This window comes from Magnolia sinica, chromosome 13, assembly GCF_029962835.1.
Source record: "Magnolia sinica isolate HGM2019 chromosome 13, MsV1, whole genome shotgun sequence".
Lineage (NCBI taxonomy): Eukaryota > Viridiplantae > Streptophyta > Magnoliopsida > Magnoliales > Magnoliaceae > Magnolia > Magnolia sinica.
The window spans coordinates 21,881,466-21,899,652 of record NC_080585.1 but is presented as its reverse complement, the minus strand read 5'-3'; the positions used below and the strand labels follow the sequence as shown (position 1 = coordinate 21,899,652).

Below are 18,187 nucleotides of genomic sequence, written 5' to 3'. Positions count from 1 at the left end.
GAAAGTAGTTGAGAATGCAAAGAACAAAATGGAACAGAGAGAGACCCAAAGAAGAGAAAAGGGCGGGTTTGTAATACGAAAAGCTACGGTCTTTCAGCCTCTCTTTTGAATGCCCATGGCCACCCATGTTACATCCCTTGATGACCCATGTCATGCATAGAAGAAGCATGAAAGCAAGATGGGTGGAGGCTGAAAAGCCATGTAGAAAGATGGGATTTTGTAGAAAAGCAATGGCTTTATGCATGTGGGGAGTTGGGTGTGAGAAGAGCATGAACATCCCATCGTTTCGAGCATTGAAAGTAGCCATTGACGTGGGTTTTCTCTGAGACGGGTTGCCTTAGATTTGAATGTTAAGTGAAGATGGAAGTTCTGTATATAAGGGGGAGAGAGAGAGAGAGAGACGGCTGCAGGATAACGTGGTCGATCGGAGAGAGAGAGAGAGACGGCTGCAGGATGACGTGGTCGATCGGCACGGGAGAAAGTGACGGAGAAGACACTGGAGTTAGGACAGAAAGCTGGAGACTTTACGAGATGGGTGGGACGCGCATGAAAGAGATGTGCGGAGACTGACAGTTTGTCGTTGATAGGCCTTTTGAAAGAAAGGCCTACTTCCTCTCTTCGGCTGTGATCGTAGATGACCACATTCTGCAACGGCTATTCCTGAACTTTCTCATACACGCTCGCTTTCAGACTCTACTTTCCTGTAACCCCTGTTAGAGGGAGTCCCTGTGACCCAAAGCTCAGTGGGGCCCACTGAGATGTCCGTCGTGACATCCACTCTGTCCATCAGTTACTCTAGATCATGTTATGACATGAACCCAAAATTAAAGTAGATCCAAATCTCAACTGGGCCACCCCACACGAAATCCTCTACAGTACATATTTTACTCAGTGAGTTCAACATCCGAGTTTGTGGGGACCACCTTGTTTTATTCGTAAAATCCCCTCTGTCCATCAGGTTCTATTCTCGATTCTTGGACCTGGAGTAAAAAATCAGCTAGATATGTTACTTAGGTGGGTCACACCACAGGGGGAAATAGGAATGGGATACCAACCATAGATTTTTGTGTGAGGCCATCATGGTGTGTATCTTCCACCAAACCCATTAACCAGGTGTATCACACCGGGTTGAAATGAAAGAACAAAACTCAGGCTGACAGATATCAGGTGGGCAACCCTGTGTGAACTTGAGAGATATTGGGAGCAGTTTTACGTTGCTCACGTTTGTGTGGACCATCATAGTTTTTCCATGGACTTATCTTTATATGTACGGTCCAAATGATGGCTCTCACCAGATGGACGGAGTGGATTACATCTAAAACATAAAGGCCCCACAGAGCCTGGGTGTTTTAGGAAGGTGCCTAAAACAGGTATGGTAGACGAATCCTGTCCTGACTGGCTGCGCTGGTTTGGCCCACCACCCAATGAATCAGTGGACTTGATTTAATTGAGAGGTGGTAATCATGGCGTGGCATGGATGGATCGGATATTGTACACGTCGGCAGGAGACTTAACGGCTGCATGTCATCCTCTCTTTTGACTGGAGGAAGTTGGGTTGGACACTGCTCCTGGGCCTTTTTATCAGACCTGGGGTGGGCTGAGGTGATGCCTGTGTGACATCCAACCAGTCCATCATGCTCCAGCTCATCTCAGGTCGTGGCCCCAAAAATCAGGCTGATCGAAAATCACTCAGGTGGACCACACCACACGTAAGAGTGGGACTAGAGGCCCACCATTGAAAGCTTCTCGGATATACCGTGATTTTTATATGCCATCGTACCCATACATGTGTACTTGCGGTTCAAATGGCAGCCAGGCACGTATCTGCCCGTCTAAGTCATGACCAGGGTCTACATGCCGGGGAGTGGATTAGCTGTTACTGGGGTAACAGCTTAGTGGGTGTTATCCTCACTTCGCGGGGCTCACCTTGATGAATTTATTTCACATCCATGCCGTCCATTCATTTTTCACCTCATTTAACAACGTAATCCCAAAACTTAAGCAGATCCAAATCTCCCATGGACCACAAGGCTGAAAAAAGTGGTGGATGACTGTTAAAAACTTTTCATAGGTCATAAAAGTTTTAGATCAAGCTATTCTTTGTATTTTCCCTTCATCCAGTTCGTGTTAGATGGCAAATAAAGATTACAGATACAATGGGTCTTGAGAAGTTTTTAATGGCATACATCATATATATTCAGGTATCGGTATATTTATTTTTACAGTGTCTTAAAAGAGGGATGGATGGGGTGGACATACGACGTCTGATCAAGGTGGGCAGACTAAGCTATTACTCGGGTAACACCTAACCTACGCCCTTACATGCCTTGCTGAGGTAGACCTTATCCAATGTGGTTTGGCAGGTGACCTCAATGCGACTCACGCAGCTGGCATCAAAGCTTTACGGTCCTACCATAATGTATGCGTTTTATCTATGCAGTGTATTTATTTTTTCATATATTTTAGGGCATGATTTCAAAATTGACCTTGATCCATAGATCAAGTGAATCATAAGTGGACAAGACCAAATCTTTTTAGGACCCACATGGATGTTTATATGTCATCTAACCTCTCCGTGAGTCACATGGATGAAGAGGAAAAACATATATCAACTTGATCCAAAACTTATGTGGAATCTAAGAAGACTTCAACAATAAGCAATCAATTATCATCGTTTCTTATGGCCTACTTTATCTTTAGATCCATGTTGTTTTAGGTTCGTGATCTAAAAATGAGCTATAAAATAAATAAAACACATACATCATGGTTGAGCCCACCGAGCTTTGATATCAACTAGATGGCTGCGGTGGGGTCACCAGCTAAACCGCATCAGATCTTATCATCATGTAGGCCACACATGTACACAATATGTTGACCGTTGATCAATGGCTCTTAACCTTTTATTTGTTTTGTGCACATGTGGCCAACTTTTATGACCCTTGGCTAGTAATTGTCGTCTGTATATCCATTGTTTTAAGAGTCGGCCCGAGACGGATGCAACTTATCTGAGTCTCGTTTGAAACTTTTAATTCAGCCTCAATCTTGGAAAAGTCCTGATTTGACTCAAGCGCGAACGTGTCCGTGGGACTGAGTCGAATCTTATAAAGCTCGTGCATGGCCGTCCTGCGTTTGAGAGGATGAGTCATCCATCCGTTTTTTAAGCTCATTTAAGAGGTTGAGTCCAAAAGCTCAAGTGGATCCCACCGCACAGGAAAACAGTAGAAACCTTCGTAAGGTCCCCAGCAATGTTTATTTGTCGTCCAACCTGTTCATAAGGTCACAGGGCCCAAACGAAGGGATGACACAAATATTAGCTTGATCCAAAATCACTGTTGCGCAGTTAAGATTTCAATGGTAGATGTTCAATTTACCCCTTCTTCTGTGGTGTGGTCCACTTGAGCTTTGGAAATGATTTGATTTTGGGATCATACCTAAAATAAGCTGCTAAAACGGATGAACCGAGTGGATAAGACACATAAATTATGGTGGGCCCCACAAGGTTTGCCCAATATGCTATAGCATTCCTAGAATAGGAGTCTAGGCCTCTTCCACAAAGTCGTCACCACGTGCCTGCTCTATTGACTTCAAGTACGTTGTCGTTGTCCACTGATTAAGTACTACCCCGCCTATTCCGAGCTCAGAACAGACTGGGGCTCCGAGAGGCTTCCCTGATGTATGGCTTTCATCCACACCGTTCATCCATTTTTTCATATCATTTCAGATTATGAAACTTAAAATGAGGAAGATCCAAGTATTAAGTGGACCACAGTAGGGATTAAATTCCTACCGTTGAAAAATTCTTAGAGACCACAGAATCTTTGAACCAATATGATATTTGTGTTTTCCCATCATCCAAGTCTATATGCTTTATGAACATATTGACAACATGGTAGGCCCTAGGAACCCTAGCCTGTCCCGAGCACGGAAAAGACTGGAGTAATACCTAATCAAAATCCCATTTTAATTTACCCTATGAATTACCATTATAACCATAGAAAGCACAAACCATTCATCATGAGATTATACCTATAAATAATAATAATTATAATAAACTTTTTTTTTTTCAAAGCATATCCCGATCTATCAGGATTTTAATAAGATGAGAGCCACGTCAGGACCTTTGGTAGGAGTTGAGGGCTGACCAAAGCCATCCTAGGGTGTACCAAATGCTATACGTGTGAACACATATACCGGGATGGAGGTGAGGACGTTCTATCTTTCCGCTCTTCCATTCTTTTTGCTCTCCGCTCTCCTCTCTCCTCTCTCTCTCACACATAAGGGACGCACCACGGAAGAGTAGACATTCCGGGGCTTATTCATTCTCTCTCGGCTAGATAAAATCTTATAAGGTTCCAAGAGGTGCCCTCAGTATCGTGCTGCACCACTCTAAAAGTTTTTGTATACTCTATTATAAAAGAAATGGGTTTACCTTTCTAATCCATATACTCAAGTAGTCTAAATACCTCTAGTGTCCGTGGTCAGCATCATTGGGTAATTCCATGCGATCTGAGGAGTGGATCAACAAATCACATCCATTGGATGTCTATCAAGTAAGGTTTAAAACATATTAACGTTTAAAACTCAAAGTTAATGGTTAAAAACCTACAATTAACCAATTAAAAACCATAAAAATATTGGCTATCCTTTAAAACATTTAATAGACAGTTTAAATTATAAGATTAAACCACATACTAATGTCTCGGGCAAACCAAGCAGATCTCATGTTAAATTGTTTGGACTTTGACAACTCTAGTGAAGCCACCCAACTATAGACATTTTCAATGACCTCTAAGTGGCCTCATAAAATGAGACAAAGCAGTATCAATCGAGATCTCTCCATCTATATATCCTTAGAACAAGGGATTTAATGGAGCTAGTATAATTGCAATTATCTTTTAATTTGGTTATGATGGGCTTCTTAGATTAATTATTTGCAAGCAATCATGCCAATGTGATCAAAGAGCCCAATGCAAAAAATCATTCATGACACGCTCATAGATTATGAAGTAATGCGATGACACACTAACACCAAGCCAACCTCAATGGTAGAGAATTCCATCTTGATACCAAGTCAATCCCATCATACATGATGATCAATCTAAGTGAAACATGTATGTCCAAGTAATTATATGGTCATGGCCAAGGCACCAAGATCCATGGATCACAACTCTTCTTAGCCATAGGTCGTTATCTCCAATCTCAAGAGGCCTAAGGACTACAAACTCAAAAAAAAATAAATTATGTTCTATGTATATTAACTAAGATAATGAATACTAATTCAGATAATAGAGGCTTAAGAAGCAACTAAACATTGGATTCCCATAGCACAACCCCAACGTACTCTTATGTGGGGTGAGGCAAAGGCATATTGACTGTACACCTTCCATCCTAACTTGTCATTAGTCCCCTCACATAAGATGGCCATATAATAATGTTAGTAACCACATATCTTTTCTATAATCTGCTAGGTGGTCGAGGCATAACATGGTATTGAGTTCGATGGCCCACAACTTTCCATTGGTCAGTGACCATTGTGTCCACTCTTAAGTTCTTAAGAACAGCCAAATGAATCTCTCTCCTTTAACCCATGTCATGCACATTTAAGGCACTCCACATATTAACTATAGCATTGAAATCTATCCATCTAGGATAAATTATTATTATGATCTACAGTCAAGATCATCAATATCAAATCCAAATTGGTTTTTTAGGGAACAACTCCAATGGATGGTCTAGTTTTGCTTTCACGAGTTTTGGATTAGTCTAATTTTTAGAGATTATAGCCAAATATAGGGCAGCTCATCTGATGGATGGAGTGGATCTTGTGTACATGAAATATTTATCCCACATAACAGTAGGCGCACCTGTGAGGATTCAATTTTGCTAGGGAAGGAAATACGATAGTTGTTGGAATATTATGGTTGATACAAATACACATGTTATGATTATAACACAATCCAAATCATCCAAATCACTAAATCAACCATGGTGGAGCATGACTAAACATAGCTGTCAGCCTCCAAACACATGGTATTCGAGTATTAAACTCTTTGCACTATCCATGCATGCTTCTACAAATAGGTAGTTTCACTGTCGGACACCGACGTCATCATAATCATCATAAAATAACCTTATTCAAGAAACGATATCTACACATCTGTATGATGCACACAAAATGAACCCATAGAGACAATTTCTCCTAGCTCTTAGTTTTCTAGATACAATTCAAATTTCTTACTATTACTGTCACTTATCTTGCAACCTACTTTTTGTTTACCAAACAATATCAAGACAATGTGAAATTAATCCCATTTTAAAGCTTATCGAGTTACCTTTCCAACAAGCCTAAGATTATATGATTTTGATTCCCTTTCGGGTTAAGGTCAATATACTGGAGTCATGTATTATTGTGGTGAGATTAGGAGATAGTTCTATGTTTCATTGAAACAGATGGCTAGAATTAAAAATGATAGATGGTTACGATTATTTTAGGATTTATTTACATTAACAAATATGGTTATGTATAAAGAATTTTTTATGACTGGTTGATTGAATTTGATTTCTTAAAAGCTCTGTTTAGTTCCACTTAAAAATGAGTTCATCTCCTTTTAGATAACAGTAATTATATACCAAAGATTGCATTAAGGATAAAAGACAATCTTGATAACCAATAATTTAAATGGACTATGATCACTAATACATAATCATTTTTAACTAAACAAATGAGTTCAATGAACTATGATCTCTAATACATATTACTGTTAACAAAAAAATGAGATGAACCCATTTTTAATTGGCACCCAATAGGCCCTAAAAGGTCGAGTTTTCTCCTTAAATTTCCCACAATAATGTGCCAAAATTCCTAGAGCTTTGTGCTTGATCCGGCTGAGCCACTTGCAGGTCTATTGTAATTGGGTTTTCATCAATTCTCACTAAGCCACTAGCAGGATTACAAAGCATGCTTATCCCCATATTGCCATTCAAATCGCTTTAAGTTAGACTACAGATTATCCCAATGGGAAATTTAAAAGAGCAAATCCCATCTGCCCTGAAAAGTGTAAACACCTAAACAGGTCATAAAGCTCATTAGCAAAGCCAAGATATGTCGCACAGTTTGCTTATATCTCAAAATTTATAATGCTTCATTTAACTGCACTAAGTTCCTAGATATCCAGAACTCAGGTTACAGTATTATTGGAATCATACAAAAACAAAACTGAATGAAATTCTACAGCATTTGTGAGTCGCTCTTGCCATGTATTCCCAACCCATTATCGAGATTAGTCATGAAATCTGTAGAAAAAAGCATAATAAAAATATCAGATATATATATTAGTACAGGTCCAGTGTGCATCCAATATCATTTTGTAAACAGTATCAACCTTCTAGCCAACAGAATAAGATAAATGAATCCACAGCTTAATCAGAACCAAATGATGGGCCACCTTGTTGATGAACCAATGGTCGTAAATCACACCAAGAGGCTGTTCTCTGACCATTCAATTTATGGACATTCTGTTAGGAACCATGGGCCGAACTTTCATTTACCTACAAAAGTGGGTGATGGATCGGATGATTGCAAACAGAACCAACCAAGAAGTGCTCCACTGACTAGAAAATTTGTATTAATCGTGAAGTGAACCAAGCAGTGGTTTGTCGGGTTGATACCATCTAGTAAATATATTACCATAGACACACAAACGGGATTCCAAACCTTCAGTTAAATAGCAAAGAACATTGCTTGTGTACTTACAGCATAAGGAGAAGATGACATGGACTCGTGTTCATTATCATCATAATCAATCAGGTCATATATCAACTACAGACAGCCCAAGTATTTCCAGCCATTTATAGATTCGTTAAGTTCTCATAACTTGAGCTTGACCTTACAGAATACTCAGCGACGAGTCTTGCAAATGAAGATGATTTGTTTTCCAACAGTTTCGTTGGAGAGTCGTATTCTGCAATAAGGCCTGTTCAGGAAAACAAAATCAAGTGCCTTGAAAAGGATGAAAAGATCATAGAAGAAAAATGGATTGGTAAATTGCTAACCATTATCAAGAAGCAAGACCATGTCACTATCGAGAACAGATGTTATCCTGTGTGCTATAGTGATGACTGCACAGCCCAAGAACTGTTGCTTTAGTGTTTGCTGAATTAGGTTGTCAGTTGCAGTATCAACCGAAGCGGTTGCTTCATCAAGTACCAAGACCTGGCTCCTCTTCAATATCACCCGTCCCAAACAGACCAGTTGCCTCTGACCCACGCTCCAGTTCTCTCCATTTTCAGCCACTGACATTCACATCAGCCATTAGACTCTTTAACACATTGTACAAGAGCAGATACAGACACTGCTACAGGTTTCAAAAGGCATCTCAAAATAACTGGGTCCACATAGAAACTCTGTACATCATGCTTACTTCAGTGGAAGCACAGGAACTACACTACCTGCTCAAAAACTAAATGAAATCCTAAAAAACTCAAATTTATTTTGCGATTAGAGATGTTTGGCATGCAATTCATGATTACTCTGAAGCAAGGTCTTAAAACTCTCTCAAACCAAGTTGACCCTTCACATTTTCACAGGAGAATGAACTGAGTCACTTATCCAAACATGCACAAATTGGTTTCATGACTTCGGAGTCGAGTATTAAAACCACGCAGAGTAGACTAACACCCAGTAAAAGTACTTAGTATGCATATACCATATTCCGATGATAAGCGGACCAGATGAAGTAAATATGACCTAAAGAAAAAGAAGTTAAACCTGTTGAGTCGAGCTTTCCCTCCTTTCTCCTAACTGTGTCCCCTAGTTGGCACCGATCAAGAGCCTAAAATAAGAAAGAATTGCACGTCAACAAATCTCAGCACACTGGAATCCACAGATTTAAAAAAATGCAAATATTGTTGGCAATGCAGATAGTAAAACAAACACACCTCCCAAATCTGTTCGTCCGTATACTCTTCAAGAGGGTCAAGGTTGCTTCGCACAGTCCCTTCAAACATAGTCGGGTCTTGTGGGATGATGCTCAATCTGGATCGGAGATCATGCAGTCCAATAGTAGAAATGTCAAGGCCATCTATCAGAACCTGACCGCCAACTGGATCAACAATGCGGAAGAGTGTCTGTATGAGAGTGGATTTTCCACTGCCCGTCCTCCCAACAATACCAGTCCTCATCCCGCCCGGGAAAGTGCACGTAAGACCTCTCAAAACAAGAGGCATATGTGGGGCATAACGGACCTGTATCCAAAATTTTCAAATAGATGTTGCAAATAATTATAAAAGAAAAAAGAAGAAAATTGCATGATTATCTAAAAAGAAGCTTAAAGCAACATGTAGAAAAAGAGGACCGACCACCCACAACCTGTTCATTGTCATCATCATCATCATCATCATCTAAGACTTATCCCAATTAATTGGGGGATTACCCAGAATCCCTTGCATGCTAAAATTGGCTGTAGGTTTACCTATAACCAATTGTAGGTGACCCATCATCTTTGGAAAAAAGCATCTTATTAATAGGAAAAAAGTTCAAAGCCAAGTGAATCATTACAAGTAATGTAAAAGAAAACTGTTTCAATGCGATCCAACAGAACGAATTTTTTTAAAAGATGGAGTTCATGGTATCATTGATTACAAAGAAGCTTCAATGGTAAGAGATGTGAGATTACCTGCAAATCACGAATATCAACTTCTCCTTTCATTGGCCAGTTAGGGTCCGGCCTATTTGTTTCTATGACAAGCGGGGGTTCGCTAGGAATGCTCATGTATTGAAATATTCTCTCAACAGATATGATTTTGGTCTCAAGATTGCATACATTCCATATGACCCAAGTTGCAAACGTGTTTAAATTAAGTCCGTATGTTACTGCTAAGCCCGCAATGCCTGAAAAAGATTATAGCAGTAAAATTACATTTCTCCATGCCTGTGATCAGTAAGAAGTCAGAGGCTATTCCACAAACATATGGATACAAGATCCTCAACCTGAGGGTAATGTATAGTATCCTCGGGTTCTAAGTTTATACAAGTGGGGCCCATGTTATCATAATCCAGACCATTTGCATGATGAGCGCACAGTGGATGAGAAACAGTCCAAATCTCTTCAATGGGACAATCATAGTCCAAATCTTTTCAATAGGACAATCATAATCCAAATTTCTTCAATGGGACAATCATAGTCCAGATCTTTTCAATAGGACAATCATACTCCAAATTTCTTCAATGGGACAATCCTAAACTTTTCATTGGTGGCCTAAAATAGACTGTAAGGAATAGAAACCATACTGGTCCATATCCAAATGGAAATAGGCTAACGATTGAACAACTAGGATCTTCCAATCTGGAGATTTTAGGCAAGGCCCATCTAATCAACAGAGTAGATCACTGAACCCTGGATGCCACATATACAAACTGAAGACTTGAGGATGCTATGGATAGCCGCAGGTTGAGGATCATGTCACTCTTGAATGAAGCTATACCTGGATCTATTACACCCTTTGGCAAGGTAATCAAGAAAATCAAACAAAAGGTGAACATGATGGATGATAACATATCCAAGCGGAAGGTGAGCCACTCCATTGTGCCAGCAGAATGAAACTTGGGTCGTGAATACCCATCGATCAGACACAGGTTCGTGTCCATGAATCTTGATTCCTGATCGAAACTCCTGATTGTAGTCACTCCCGATAAAGATTCTGCTAAGTGCTGTATGACGGGCGCTTTGCAGACTCCAACCAGACGTGCTAGCTCTCGTGCGGTAGGTATATAATATTGCTGTGGAATAACAAACATAAGCAACATCATAGGAAGTTACCTGAGGATTTATTGTGTTACAGCATCATTCTATTATGGATTGAAGCTATCTATGATCAGATTGTAAATAACAGAACTAGAAAAAATATATATTTATGAAGATTAGCAAACATAAAAATACTTTTAAAAACTAAAAATTAGGGGGAAAAAATATTTATGTCTGAAGCTATCTGTAAATTCAACAAGAAGAAGACCCAGGTACAGGCATTACCTGATACCAAATGCAGGTTGCAATAACGGGGATGAAAACAATGAAAACCTGCCACCCAACCTGAGACATTACAGCAATGATTCCCAGCATCTGAATGAATGAAAAGGCACATGACCCAATATGAAAGGGAATGTCTGCATCTACTTCACTTTGATCAGTCGATGCCTGTAAAAGAAAAAGGCAGCTTACTTAAAGAAGTGTAGCCGTAGTGGCCTCAAAATACCAAATAAGTCCAGTCCCATGGTTTGAATCCTGAGAACAAGTATATGGATCTCTTACTCTATTGAGGATTCGTCCAGTTGGAGTGGCATCGAAGAATGACATGGGAGCTCGGAATAAACACATATGCATCTTATTGAACAATAGAGTCGCTGTCTCATATCCAGCTGTAACAAGCATCAACTCTCTTACAAGGACGCAAATGGAGCTTCCGATGGACAAAGCAACATAGACGAGAATGAGAACTGAGCCTTCAACTGGAGCTCTTGTATCTTTTGAGACAGGAGTCGCCGATGCCATCCAGTAATTGCTGCCAATCTCAAGGCCCTCAAAGAGAATCTGGGCCAGCAATATCAATGGTACAAGAGCTCCTCTATATGCCGTTGTAATGTATTTCCAATAGACCAATAGGCCAACCTTGCCTTTCTCCCTTTCTTCCTCCTGAACAAGCTGCCCCTTCTGCTCAATTATTTCATCCATTTTACCGTTCTGATCCTCTTTCTTCTTTTTGTCTTTGTGAAAGGAATGTTTTCTGGTTCCAGTATCACACGAACCATCTTCCACACTATTGCTTTCTTGCAAGTCAGGCTCTGTCTCCATAGAATCAAGGGCTGACAAGGCCTGCTTATGCGCACCGACGAGTTCCATAAAGTCTGTTCCCGAGTTGAGAATGTCATTGTATTTACCAGCTTGTGTAATCCTCCCATCTCTCATTACCTGCCAAGCCAGAGAAAGTTATCTTTCTCATGAATTGGTGATGCACTTATCAGGGGTTGTGGAACCAATACAAATTAGAGAAAAAGAGAAGTGCTCACCAGGATAAGGTCAGCAGAAGGCAAAAACTCTACTTGATGGGTAACATAGATAACCGTCTTCAATCCTAAAATCCCAAGTAGGCACTCCTGCCATTCAGAGGTTTGTTACATGTATTAAAGTTCTTCAAAGATGAAAATTACCCAAATGCTCAAAGAGACAAGACAATTAGTACAAGTCCTTTAGGTGGGGTTTAAATTTGCAACTGTTGTTCCAAAAATCGATGAGTTTAGTCAAAACTCATTTTGGTTGACTCAACTAGGCTGAATTTTGAGGCATGGCCACTTTGCCAACTCAGTTTTTAAATTGGGAAAACAGGGTTTATACTGAAAACCTTTCATAGGGTAGATGAATTTGTGTTCATTTAAATACCCAGTTGAGTCTTTGAGCCAACCCAACCAATATTTGAGCCATCCCGATTCGTGTGGAGAATATATCAATTCGATGTCTCCATCTTCAGTTTTTTGAACTATGTTCTCGACTACTAGCTAGATAGCTTACCATGTCGTTTGTAAGGCATGAACAAACAAAATCACCTAATCTACTACAAATGAGAAGAGTTTGATGTCGAATATATTGGACTTTATCAATTTCAGGGCTGTAACATGTGAAAATATAACATATTCCGGAGCCAAAATAAGACATACCTTAAATAGATGGGTTCCTGTATGAGCATCGACAGCACTGAAAGGATCATCAAACAGATATATGTCTGCATCCTGGTATAGAGCGCGTGCAATCTGTATTCTTTGCTTCTGTCCACCACTCAAGTTGATTCCTCGCTCGCCAATGATCGTCTGATCGCCAAATGATAGAATCTCTAAGTCTTTCTTCAGCGAACATGCTTCAAGAACAAGCTCGTACTTCTCCCTATCCATTTCCTTACCAAACAATATATTTTCTTCAATTTTCCCACTCTGTATCCAAGGTGATTGAGCAACATAGGCCTTGGTCCCACACAATTTAATGGTCCCAGATATCTTCAGCACTTCTCCTAAAATGCAAGAAAGCAAGCTTGACTTTCCTGACCCAACTGTTCCACAAACGGCCACCCTCATCCCATGCCATACTTGAAAATTCAAATCTTTCAAAGTAGGATTCTCAGAAGAGAGATCCCAAGAGAAATTCCCATTGCTTATTTCAACTGCGACATCAGAACTACCTTCTGGAAGCCTCTCTACAATGTCGGACTGAAGGTCCTTAAGGCGAAGGAACGATGAAATTCTATCAAGAGAAACCTTTGTCTGCACAACATTGGAAATTGTTTCTGGGAGATTATAAATGGGCTCCTGCAATACCCCAAATGTCGCAAGAGCAGATAGAATCTTTCCCGATTCTAGCGGTATCCCCATAAGCATACAAGCTCCAAATGTAACCACAGACACAAACGCAGGTGTGCCCCAGAAGACAAACGTCGTCATGGCCGATGTGTAGACATATTTCTTCAACCAGCTCGTTTCTTCTTTCCTTAGCTCTACTATCTTGGACAAGAACTTCATCTCCCATGCTTGGAGCTTGAGGATCCTCACATTCCGGAGGATCTCAGACATCGCTTTCATCCGTTCGTCTTTTGATTCCATCATCTTTTCCTGGTAATTCTCTTGCAACTTCCCCAACGGGATATTCATCAACATAACAACCACAGTCGCAACAAAAGCTGCGATCGAAGCCAGCCCAAGATTCTTGTACAAGATCAACAAAGCCAGTGTAACTTGCACAGGAACCAACCATAGATCATGCAGAGACCAACAGAAATCCCCAACCCTTTCCGCATCGATGGTCATGAAATTGATGATCTCTCCACTGGTATGGCCCTGCCTTGACTCGCTCGACAGTGACAGACCCTTCTTATAAATCATTGCGACCAGAGCAGCTTGAGTCCGGATCCCAACCTGCTGCAGCCTAAACATCCAATGCCGCTGCGTAAGGCATTCGACAAGCTTCGCAATGAAGAATGTGGAAACCAGAACATACCCTTCATTCGCAAATTCTATTTGCCCATTGAGGTATCGGACCAAGCCATCAATAAGGTAGGGACCCACAAAAGAGGACACTGTGTATAGAAGTGCAAACAAAGCTGTCCAAACAACTTCTTTCCAAACAGAGAAAAACAATGCATTTGCCAATTTGAGAGTTCCTACTCCATCACTACTGCTACTATCTTCTTGGAGATTATTTCTGAAAACAGAGAAGACCCCATTAACACTATCATTGTCAGCAAGCTGAGGAACATCATCAAGGTCTAATGTCTTCCTATAACCGACTTTAAGCAACGGACTCATCCAAGAGAAAGTAAGAAGACTAAAAAGACTGGCATTTGCATATGGAGTTACATTATCTTTCTTGCTCTTCTTGAAAGACCCACCAAGGATATTCCCATCCAGAAGACGTTCTTCCAGAAGGCACGCCTCTTCTTCTTTGTTCTTCTTTCCGAATAATCCAACATAACAAAGGAAAAACCCGACGAGAACTGACCCAAAATCCAAAACCCACAAATGGATCGGCAGAATTCCAGGTTTCCGATAGAAAACGAGATCCAGAACGAGAAAAGAACTACACATGAAGAAGTAGAGGAACCACCAAATCCTCAGAAAGATTGGGAATTTCTCTTCTTCCGAATAACGGAACTTGGAGTGTAAGTAGGCTGAGATCGTGAACCAAGCAAGAGTTCTGAGAGCTAAATCCAATTGGATGGAGAGATTTTCATCAGACCAACCATATTTATACCAAACAAAGTAGTTGAAAATGCAAAGAACGAGATGAAACAGAGACAGACCCAAAGAAGAGAAAAGGGCGGGTTTGTAATACAAAAAGCTACTGTCTTTCAGCCTCTCTTTTGAATTTCCACGGCCACCCATGTTACATCCCTTGATGACCCATATCATGGATAGAAGAAGCATGAAAGCAAGATGAATGGAGGCTGAAAATCCACGTAGAAATATGGCATTTTGGAGAAAAGCAATGGCTTTCATCATGTGGGGAGATGGGTGTGAGAAGAGTATGAACATACCATTATTTCGAGCATTGAAAGTAGCCATTGATGTGGGTTTTCTCTGAGATGGTTGGCCTTAGATTTGCATGGAGGACCGAGGATGGAAGCAAGAGAGATAGGCGGCGACTTTAGGGTCTGTTTGATTTTCCATTATACTGGTAAGTCCTGGTAAGCAAGTAATTCTTACTTTTTCACCTGGTTTTAAAGCGTGAGAATAACTCCACCTCGAGAATCGATAAAAAGTGTTGACTTAAATCCCTGGACCCATAGTAATGTATATGATATATCCGCACCGTTCATCCATTTTATCATAACATTTTTAGGCGCAAAGTTAAAATGAGTAAGATCCAACGCTTAAATGGCCCACGTTAAAAGAAACATTGACCTTAATTCGTCTACCATTGAAATTTGTTTTCTTCACTGGGCCACCACGTTGATGTTTTTTCATCATCTAACCGGTCTGTAGGGTCACACAGACATGGATAAGAGAAAAACACAAATATCAAACTTGATTCAAGCCCAGGAAGGTTTTAATGGTACGCTTTGGATTCCCTATTTCCTGCTATTATTTTTTAGCTTATGTCCTAACGAGGCAGAGGCGGCGGCTTCGTGGAAGGGTGCAGAATACCGTGATGCGCAAGTGAGGAAGCGTGACGGAGAAGCAGCGCCTGTTCGGAGCTCGAGACAGCGGAGGCTCTGAGTGCAACTAAGGGCTACGATGATGTATTAATCTTATCCACACCGTCCATCTCTCTTTTCACATCATTTTAGAGTAGTGGACAAAAAATAAGGCAGATCTAAGGTTCAAGTGGACCACACTATAGGAAGCAACGGTGCTAAGGATGATCACAGCTAAAACCTTCCTAGGACCCACTGTGTCGATTATTTTCCATCCAACCCCTTGATATGGTGTGGATACGTGTGTTCGAAGACTAGCGCTGACGGTCCTCGAGCTCAGGTTGTAGTACCGGTTCAAAGGAGATTAATATGGGCCCTCACAGTGATGTATTTATCATATCTACACCGGTCATTTATTTGGAGAGATCATTTTAGATCTTGATACCAAAAATGAGTAATTTCCAAAGCTCAAGTGGACCACACTACAAATAGCAATGGAACAATGATTCTCACTGTTAAAATATTTGTAGGGCTCACCAAAACGTTGACTTTCGTTCCAATCTGTTAGTAAGTTCACAGACCTGGATGAAGAGAGAAAACAAATATCATATTGATCCAAAAATTTTGTGACCCCTAAAAGGGTTTCAATGGCAGGCTTCCAATCCCCCACTACTTTTTATAGTGTGGTCCACCTGATTTTTAGAACTGTCTTATTTTTCGACTCAAGCCTTACAACTAGCTCACCGAGTGGATGGATGGTTTAGATATAACTAATAACTCATGATGGGACACACAGAACTTAGTGACGTCAACACACCAGCCACATGGGTGGTGCTTGGTACACCAGCCAATCCGCTCAAGGGGAGTGGGAGTAAGTGGAAGCAGATTGTGTCCTGTCCAGCTGGATGATAATACGTCAGGGAGGGCTCTGTGGGGCCACATTGATGTACGTATTTCATCCTGTCCGTCCATCTATTTTCTAGTTCATTTTAGGATGTGAATCTAAAAATGAGACAGACCCTAGGCTCAAGTGGACCACACAGTAAAAATTGATATCTCACCACTAAAAACTTAATGGAAGCTGTAGAAGTTTTGGATTTAGCTTATATTTGACATATGAACAGGTTGGATGGCAAATAAACAAATGTATAGCATATAAGAAGGTTTCTATGATGGGTGTGACTAAAATTGATTTAGAAAAATAGATGTACGGAGTCGATAAACCCATAGATTCTACGTGGCCCTACTGAGCTCCTGCCTGTACGAATTGCCATTTAGGGGGAGACCGGACGCAAACAGCTTCCGGAGTAGAAAGGAAGAGAGAGAAAGGTGGGGGCATGAAAGAGACCTGGAGACGTCGTTGACGGGTCTATTACTTGAGGAGAAGAAAAGGACGATTTCGCCTTTCACTGCCATTGAACTGACCACGTACTTCATTTGGGCGTACGTGAACATTCATATACACCTAGTTCGACTTTCCTCTGACCCCTGCGGGAGGGAGCCTTGTGAGATGCGGTGGCTAGTTGGCGGTATCGTCTTCAATTTCAGAGGTGGAGTATCTTAGTACTTCAAGTATCTTTTTTGTTCTGGAAAAGCATGATTTTTTATTCACAGTTATGATAACGGTATAAAATCAATCATAAAAGTTAAAGCTAAATAATACAATAAAAATCTAAATAAAAGCATAATCACTTCAATTAACAAAATATACATGCAATCCAATTAATTAATGGAGTCCACTCAAATAGAAATTCCAATATACATGGTAAAAAATAAATAGTATGAAAAGTCTAATATCTCCAATCAACAATACAGCGAAGAAGTGTGCTGATTTATACCTACCCATTAGAGACATGAAAATATGAAATCTCCTCTGCAAGGTCTGATGAGCCTCACCTAAAGCATCAGCTTCGGTGTACCTACATCAATAATATCATCTACTTGATGTTTTAAAACACTCCCAAGTGGAGTAAGTGAACAACTCAATGGTACAATTTTTCTATATTCACGTGTTATCAACACAATCAAGCACGTATAATGATAGTATAACAAAACAAATTGTTTCATAATTTGACTTATTAAGTACATGAATGACATGATATGTGTATGCATATCCCAGAAATAACAACAACTATAATACTTCTTGTAGTCTCATCATTCACAAAATATCTATCCCACTGTAGCTTGTCATTGTCGACAACATCATCCACAAAAATATCTATCATGTTGTAATATGGCCCCATCACCACTATTATCAACAGACGCCATGATATATATGATTGGCTAATTTTTTATTAACATAAATTTAAACATCATATTGATTAAGCTAAGATATTGTCATTATATCATGAGTCACTAACCGGAGTAAAAAATCAGCTAGATATGTTACTTAGGTGGGTCACACCACAGGGGGAAATAGGAATGGGATACCAACCATAGATTTTTGTGTGAGGCCATCATGGTGTGTATCTTCCACCAAACCCATTAACCAGGTGTATCACACCGGGTTGAAATGAAA

The 18,187-nt window shown here is 40.3% G+C and overlaps 1 protein-coding gene across 9 annotated transcripts in view; it reads right to left on the bottom strand.

Moving 5' to 3' along the window:
- Positions 1-15,190, bottom strand: part of LOC131223199 (ABC transporter C family member 3-like) — a 43,363-nt gene extending 28,173 nt beyond the window's left edge. For 4 of the 9 annotated variants that reach the window (XR_009160332.1, XR_009160333.1, XM_058218519.1 and 1 more), the window contains exon 1: positions 14,218-15,190. Coding sequence is in view for 3 of the 9 variants with exons in the window: in XM_058218519.1 (XP_058074502.1) it covers positions 14,218-15,097 (880 nt within the window). In the remaining 6 variants the exon portion in view is untranslated. Of the gene's footprint in view, positions 1-7,058; positions 7,294-7,382; positions 7,549-7,753; positions 7,974-8,052; positions 8,293-8,767; positions 8,832-8,937; positions 9,244-9,674; positions 9,890-10,482; positions 10,778-11,027; positions 11,193-11,306; positions 11,964-12,061; positions 12,149-12,706 lie in introns of those variants that run through there. The other 5 variants (XR_009160329.1, XR_009160330.1, XR_009160328.1 and 2 more) reach the window with 5 other exon arrangements.
- Between the last annotated feature and the right edge of the window lie 2,997 nt (positions 15,191-18,187).